The 7933-nt window shown below is 47.8% G+C and overlaps 1 protein-coding gene across 1 annotated transcript; it reads left to right on the top strand.

The window, feature by feature from the left end:
* Positions 1-1792: 1792 nt before the first annotated feature.
* On the top strand, positions 1793-6254 carry LOC139326286 (vomeronasal type-2 receptor 26-like). Its single transcript, XM_070956446.1, has 3 exons — positions 1793-2470; positions 3392-3515; positions 5344-6254. Exons 1-3 carry the CDS (start codon positions 1793-1795, stop codon positions 6252-6254), a joined length of 1713 nt encoding a protein of 570 aa, XP_070812547.1.
* The last annotated feature ends 1679 nt before the right edge of the window (positions 6255-7933 follow it).

Below are 7933 nucleotides of genomic sequence, written 5' to 3' on the forward strand. Positions count from 1 at the left end.
CGAACTGCTTGGACTTGCAATTACCGGCATCCACCATATCTGAGATGACGGCTGGAAGGAAGTCCTAATGAAGGAGTTTGCAGAAGTTTTTAACGGCGAGCTTGGCAAGTATAAGGGGTCCCCAATTATCTTTAGCCTAGATCCACAGGTAGCCCCTGTCCGGATAAAGCGCCGAAGGGTCCCATTTGCTCTAAGGCCTAAGATAGATGAGCAACTAGACAAGCTGGTTGCTCAGGGAGTCTTAGAACCTACAGATCACGCAAAGTGGGAAACCCCTATAGTGACACCCATCAAGCCAGATGGGTCAGTACATTTGTGCGGGGACTACAAAAGTACCATTAACAAGGCACTTCAGCAAAACGCATACCCCATGCCTGTAGTGCAGCACCTATTGCATTCGCTGGGCTGGGGAAAGATCTTTGCGAAGCTAGATTTGGTGCAAGCATACCAACAGCTCCCAGTAGACAAGGCCACCGCTGAAGCCCAAATGATCGTCACTCACAGGGGGGCATTTAAATGCAAAAGACTACAATTTGGGGTGAGCGTAGCGCCCAGGTATTCCAGAGCCTGATGGAGCGGCTTCTGCAAGGAATCGACAGAGTTGTCCCTTACTTCGACGATGTCCTCATATCAGCAAAAGACCTAACCCAATTGAAGCCAAGATTGCAGGAGGTACTGGCAAGATTTCAAAAAGTAGGGCTTAAGGTGAAGAGAGACTGCTAGGTGAAGTGCCACCTAGCAGAAAAACAGGTTGAATTCTTGGGGTATCTAATCAACGGGTCGGGAATCAGGCCCACACCCGGAAAGCTGAGAGCCATCAAAGAGGCCCCTACACCCAAGAATAAGATGGAGCTGCAGGCATTTCTGGGGTTGCTTAATTTTTATAATATATTCTTGCCACAGAAAGCGACTACTGCTGAACTGCTCCACTGGCTACTGGACAGAATGGTAGAATGGAGATGGGGGGCTACCGAAAAGAAGGCATTTGAAGACATAAAAAAAAACTATTGACGTTGGACAGAGTACTTGTGCAATACAGCGGGACATTGCCAATAAGACTAACGTTTGATGCATCCCCCTTCGGCATTGGAGCGGTATTGAGCCACACCTTGCCAAATGGAAAAGAAGCCCCCATTGCATTTTTCTTTCGGACTCTGTCAAAACCAGAAAGAAACTACAGCCAACTGGACAAAGAAGCATTGGTTGCAGTAGCCGGAATAAAACGGTTTCACGAATACCTCTACGGTCGGAAATTTGAACTCATAACCGACCACAAACCGCTACTTGGTATCATAGCGGGGGAAAGACCCACACCCCCCATCCTGTCACCCCGAATGCTGAGGTGGATAGAATTCTTGGCTGCCTACAACTATACACTCCAACACACAAACCAGGAAAAACGATAGACCATGTGGACGCCCTAAGCAGATGCCCACTTCCAGAAACGGGAGAAGATCCTGCCCCAACAACAACTACATTCCTCATCGAAACCTTGGAGGAAAACCGGATATTGGCAGCAGACATCGCGAGAGCCACCATCAGAGACAGGACATTGGCGCGAGTTTTAAATTAGATCTGGAAAGGGTGGCCAGAAGAAGGCGTGGACTCAGAATTCCTGCCATTCAAAAGGAGAGAAAACGGACTCTCGGGGCTGAGGGGTTGTGTACTATGGGGAGACAGGGTCGTCATTCCAAACACACTAAGACAAGGAATACTGAAGCTGCTACATGAAGGACACCCAGGTATCGTGACGATGAAGGCTCTACCTAGGAGCTACGTATGGTGGCCCGGGATGAACAAAGAAATTGAAGCATGGGTGTCAACCTGCGAGCCTTGCCAAGAATTCCAAGCAGCCTCGAAATCAGCGCCCACCCACGATTTGGAGAACCCGGGAACACCATGGTCTAGACTGCATATCGACTTCGCCGGGCCATGCAAAGGAAACACATTCCTAATTATTGTAGACGCATTCTTGAAATGGTTGGAGGTGGCTCTTATGAAATCAATGACATCAGAAGCCATTATACGAGTGCTAAGAAGGCTATTTGCCACTCTCAACCTACCCGACCTCATAGTCTCCGATAACGGCCCCCAGTTCACAGCGAACTCTTTTGAGATGTTCTTAGCAGAACAAGGGATACGACACGCATTGTCAGCATTGGGAAAACCTTCGACGAACGGATTGGCTGAACGAATGGTCAGATCCACAAAAGAAACGTTAACAAGGTTGGGACCAGGGGACATACAAGCAAATATCGACAAACTACTAGCAATACAACACATCACACCAAGCGCCACAACCCACTGGAGCCCGGCAAAACTACTGATGGGAAGGAAATTGAGATCCCAACTAGATAGACTACACCCCCAGTACAGCTCAGAAAAACCAACCGATTCTACGAGCCGAGTCCGGGAGTTCCAGGAAGGAGAGAAAGTCTACGCCAAGAATCTGAACGGAAGCCCCCTCTGGGTACCGGCAGAGATAACACACAAGTAACGGGCCCACTATCATACAGAGTCCAGACGGAAGATGGACAGCACTGAAAGAGGCATATAGACCAACTCAGAGGACGAGTCACGAGAAACGAGAGCGAGCCGGAAAAGAACTGCCAAAAGATTTGGAAAGAAAAAAATACAACGGCAGAAGCGGCGCTACCACAATGGCAAAGAGAAAACTCAAACCCAGATCGAAACATGGGAGACTTAACTGAAGGCCGAGAGGAAGAGCAGGATCCTGGAGAAGAACGCCAAAGACAGCCGAGGGGAGCAGGAAAAGAAATTGAACAGAATAGATCCAACCCAGCCCCAGAGTTCGAGAGAGTTCCAGAGACAGCACCAGGAGAGCAGCAGAACTCGACCTCTCACTCCGAGGACACACAACCGACGGATCTGCGCAGATCCAGTCGAGCCCCACGGTGACCCGCCTACTTGTGGGACTATGTTGCATAGCGGACACCGGATTGGCGGACACTGAGTTAAGTATCGAGTGACAATTCAAATAGTCCTATCAGGAATCAATCCTGAGAGCGGGAACTTTAAAGAAGCGTCAGTGGCTGAAGCCGGGGACAGCTCCCGTATAAAAGGAGCTGCTGCGGCTGCTAGCGCCATTGCAACTACGGAGTTAAATAAATGTGTAAGCTATACAACAAGTCCTCTCCTTCTTTGCACCCACGATCTAACAAATTGTATCAATTATATACTTTTTAAATATTTTGTCAGTATATCAATTGACAAATTTTTCTCAAACTTTCTTGTTCACGTATGAAGACGATGGCAGTATTTGTATCCTAATTAAGCATATTTGGAGATTAGACAATTGTAGAAGAAAGATTCAATGTGGGATAAAAACAAAGTTCTCTGTTTTTCAAATTCCTGGACGTTCCCATTCTAGTTTCATCCCTTTATGGAGAAGAATGATTTTTGGAATATTTCTCGAAGAAAACTGTACTTGGACCAAAATGGAGAGATAAAAGCAGATCTGAGAATTGACAGCTTGTTGGTTCTCCCCAAGGGGGGTATCAGGGAAGAGATTCTGGCATATTTTCAAAGACAGAGATTTACTATCAAACAAGATGCTCTTTCACAAATAAAGTTGCTCAATAAGGTGAGAGAAATTTTGGTGTCTTTTTTCTGTTTTCCAAAGCCTGAGGTCCCATTTCAAGTGGGCAAAGTCTAGAGTCTCCAGGGTGGTTGGCCTCCCATGCCAGGTGGTGTCATCTCATGGAAGCTCTTCAAGAGACGGGACTTAAGTGGAGTGGCTTTGCCATGTTCTATGGAAACCTTTCAAGATCTTACTGGTCAGAGGTTTCTTTCTTCATCACAGTTTAATTTCATATTAAAAAACCTAATAGAATAAAATTTCCTAAATCTTTTACTGTAAATTTTATTATCAGTTTTAATAAGAATATATCATCATATTTAAATCTTTTTTCAATTCCATCCCTCTAGACTACATTAAATAGAAAAGTCCTATATTGCGGTGTTAAATGCCAGAAGCAAAAGGGAGGAACTAACGAAAGAACCTGCCAGAGTCTCATCTCCAAAACCTGTTTGGAAGGAGTCAAAGATTTCATATTTACCTTCATGAAGCCCAGAATCTACTTGTCTAATGTTTATTTTCCCCCATTTTCCATGGATGGAAATCCTAACATATTTTCTTTGGGATTCTTTGTTTTCCTGCTCAGTCCCTGCCTCAGTCCAAATGTGTGGAAAGTTGTCATCCTGGATTTGTCAAGAGGGCTCGAGAAGGAGAGCCAGTTTGCTGCTACGACTGCGTTCCTTGTCCGGAGGGGACCTTCTCCACTCAGGAAGGTGGGTCACAGTGAGGAAAATGGGAGGCTTTGTGGAACTGGATCCATCCAGAGGATTTTCATGAAAGTGCAAGTTAAAGGATAGATCGCAGCTCACATGGGTTTTTTATTTTTAACCTGCACAATTTCTTATCTAAACGGAAGTAAATCAAAAAGACTTGGAGAGAGATGGGAGGAGGGGGTGGCAGACTGGGCAAGCTTTACTAACAGCAGAGGAAATATCTCTTCTGCTTTTTAATTTGGATATGTGCTGCTAAGTTCACCTTTCTAGGAACATCTGAGATCTTTGAAACTAGATGAATTGTTTCAGGTCCACCTTCTGAAAGACCTTGCAATTCATTCTTTATTGGCCTCCCTTGAGGATCGCTGACAACTGGTCCATAATTTGTTGCTGTGGATAGTTATGGGGGGAACTCATTATACAAATAGTCTGCCAGTCATGTAGATCGATCAATCAATCAATCAATCAATCAGAATAGAGTAGAAGTAACTTTGGAGGTCTTCTAGTTCAGCCCCCTGTTCAAGCAGGAGACCCTATACCATTTCAGACAAGTGACTGTCCAGTCTCTTCTTAAAAACATCCAATGTTGAAGCACCCAAAACTTCTGGAGGCCAGCTGTTCCACTGGTTAATTGCTCTCACTGATAGGAAGTTTCTCCTTAATTCCAGGTTGCTTCCAGATGTTACAAGATACTGTAGGTATCCTCCAAGTCCAGGACATTAACTGCCATGGGGCAGGACTCAGGATGTTTGCCTAAAAAGATTATATGATTCATTATTAACCTCTAATAATGTAGGTTCCTATGAAGATTCTACACATTACACAGGAAATAATTAACATCCTAGGACTTCCCTCAACTTCATATACCTAGCTATATTTTTTAAGAAAAAAAATATCCTTCTTATGCTCTTTTTAATGTAAAGAAATTCTTCTTGGAAAATGTCTGTGGTATCAGCTGTTTTCCAAAGAAGGTTTCTATTGGAAGAGAAAAAAACAGAATATTAAAGAAATGTTGCTTTTTGTCTTTCTCAGATACACAAAAATGCACCAAGTGCCCGGATGATAAATATCCAAATGTGGACAGAGTCCAATGTATCTTCAAAGCTATAACTTTCCTGTCTTATGAAGAACTTCTGGGCATCATCCTGGTCTCTTTAGCCCTACTCTTTTTCCTAACCACAGGCCTTGTTTTAATCATCTTCATTAAATACAGAGAAACTCCCATTGTCAAAGCCAACAACCGGGACCTCTCCTACATCCTCCTGGTCTCCCTCCTGCTTTGCTTCTTGGCTCCTCTTCTCTTCATTGGTCAACCAAGGAAAGCCACCTGCCTTCTCCGACAAACAGTTTTCAGCATCATCTTCTCAGTTGCTGTTTCTTCTCTCTTGGCCAAAACCATCATGGTGGTGCTGGCCTTCCTGGCCACAAAACCAGGAAACCGGGTGAAGAGATGGTTGGGGAAGAGCTTGGCCAACTCCATCATCCTTTCTTGTTCTGCTGTCCAAATTATCATCTGTTCCATCTGGCTGGGAGTTTCTCCCCCCTTCCCTGACTCTGACCTCCACTCCCAGCCTGGAGAGATCATCCTGCAATGCAACGAAGGGGCCGTTGTCATGTTCTACGTCACCCTCAGCTACATGGGCTTCCTGGCTGCCATCTGCTTCACGGTGGCTTTCCTGGCCAGGAATCTGCCTGGGGCCTTCAACGAAGCCAAGCTGGTCACCTTCAGCATGCTGGTCTTCTGCAGTGTCTGGGTGACTTTTGTGCCCACCTACCTGAGCACCAAAGGGAAATCCATGGTGGCTGTGCAGGTCTTCTCCATCCTGGCCTCCAGTGCTGGTCTGCTGGGCTGCATCTTCATCCCCAAGTGCTACATTATCCTTCTGAGGCCGGACCTCAACACAAAGGAGCAGCTCACAGGCAGAACAAATGTGAAAACCTGAGTTACAGTATAACACAAATGTGATATTGAAGAATTGTTAAAAGTTTCTTTTATTTGAAAAGAGATATTCTTTCCATTTAGATAATATGCAGGAGTCAAAGAAAATCATACATATATGCAATGGTGGGATTCTGCCGGTTCTAGGCGGTTTCGCCAAACCGTTTGTTAAATTGCTGGCTCGCCCCGCCTCTTGCCAATAAATAGTGGGGGCAGAGCGAGGGGCGGGTGAGCCAGTAATTTCATTTCATTTTATTAGATTTAACAAATGGTTCGTGGTTTTTTTGTAATTTATTGGCCTTGCAGTAGTGGTGGGTTGCTACTGGTTCTCCCTGGTTCACAAGGACTGGTAGCGGTAATTTGGGCTGGTTCGGAGAACCGTTAGTAATTGCTGGCTGGCCATGCCCCCAAACTGGTATGCTCGCTCGCCCCGCCCCCCTCCACCCAGTCACTCCTCACTTATACTGTGTGAGTCCTTGCTGAAATACTGAAGTACTGTGCCTGCCAGGTAAGCCTGCGAGTCGCGGCCTACCTAGCTGCCCCTGCAACCCCCCTGCCCCCACCACCCCAGCCTGCCTCCCCTACTCCCTTCCCCACAGCCCGTAACCCTGCCATGCTTCCCTGCCTTCCACGCGGCCTTCCTAGCATCCCCAAGACCAGCTTGCGAAGGCAGGCAAGCAGACCTGGCCACGGGGACTGCCGGGAAGGCAGGCAACTGTGTCAGGGCCACCCGGCTGTGGGGAAGAGAGCTAGCAGCTTCCTTCCTTCCCCGAAGTCCTGCCATGCTTGCCTGCCTTCCACGCTGCCTTCCTGGGGTCCCCATGGCCACCTTGCCACCCACCCCAACCCGCTTCCGTTTTACCTTTCTTTAATGCGCCCCGCTTCTCTCCCAAACCTTGGGAGACGGCGTCCTCCATGCAGCAAAGCCCTCAAGGGGGAAAAGAAAAAAACAAACCTTGGCCTCTTGAAGGCTTCGAACGTGTGTGTGTGTTTGGCGGCACTGAAGGGAGCCACGTGAAGGGAGCCCGCTGGATAACCACGCCGGCTGCGATCGGCCCCTTGCCTTCCACTGCCGCCTCCACCTCTGCCTCTTCCTTCTCTCTGCCAACAGAAGTCAGAGAGGAAAAGGCAGTTGCTTCGCCAAGCATTTCTCCAGCCGCCCTCACTGAAAACACAGAGAAACACTCAGCAAAGCAACTCCTTTCCCCCTCCGACTTCTGTTGGCAGAGAGAAGGAAGAGGCAGCGGAAGGCAAGGGGCCGATTGCGTGGCTCACTTCAGCGCCACCAAACACATACACCCCTTCAAAGCCTTCGAGAGGCTTCAGAGGCCAAGGCTTTTCTTTTCTTTTCCCCCTCCTGCAGCCACCTCAAGGGCTTTGTGGCGCGGAGGACACCGCCTCCCAAGGTTTGGGGCGGGAAGCGGGACACGTTAAAGAAAGGTAAAAGGGAAGTGGGGTGGGGTGGGATCCTCTTCCAAGCGCAGATGGTTCCTCCTTTAATACCTGGTCCTGCACTTGACCTGGCCGGACAGCCCCCCCCCAGCGCCCTCCTGCCTGTCCTTCCTTCTCCTGACAGGCTGAGGAGACCAAAGGTCCGGCGGGGGGCGGGGGGGGGGGCTTTGTTGCTCAGGCCGAGAAGCAACATGAGAGAGAGGGAGCCAGATTTGCTGGCTGAGGAACTCT

The sequence above is a fragment of the Pituophis catenifer genome, unplaced genomic scaffold (genome assembly GCF_029215685.1).
Source record: "Pituophis catenifer annectens isolate HBS135680 unplaced genomic scaffold, rPitCat1.0.hap2 SCAF_30, whole genome shotgun sequence".
In the NCBI taxonomy this organism is placed as follows: domain Eukaryota; kingdom Metazoa; phylum Chordata; class Lepidosauria; order Squamata; family Colubridae; genus Pituophis; species Pituophis catenifer.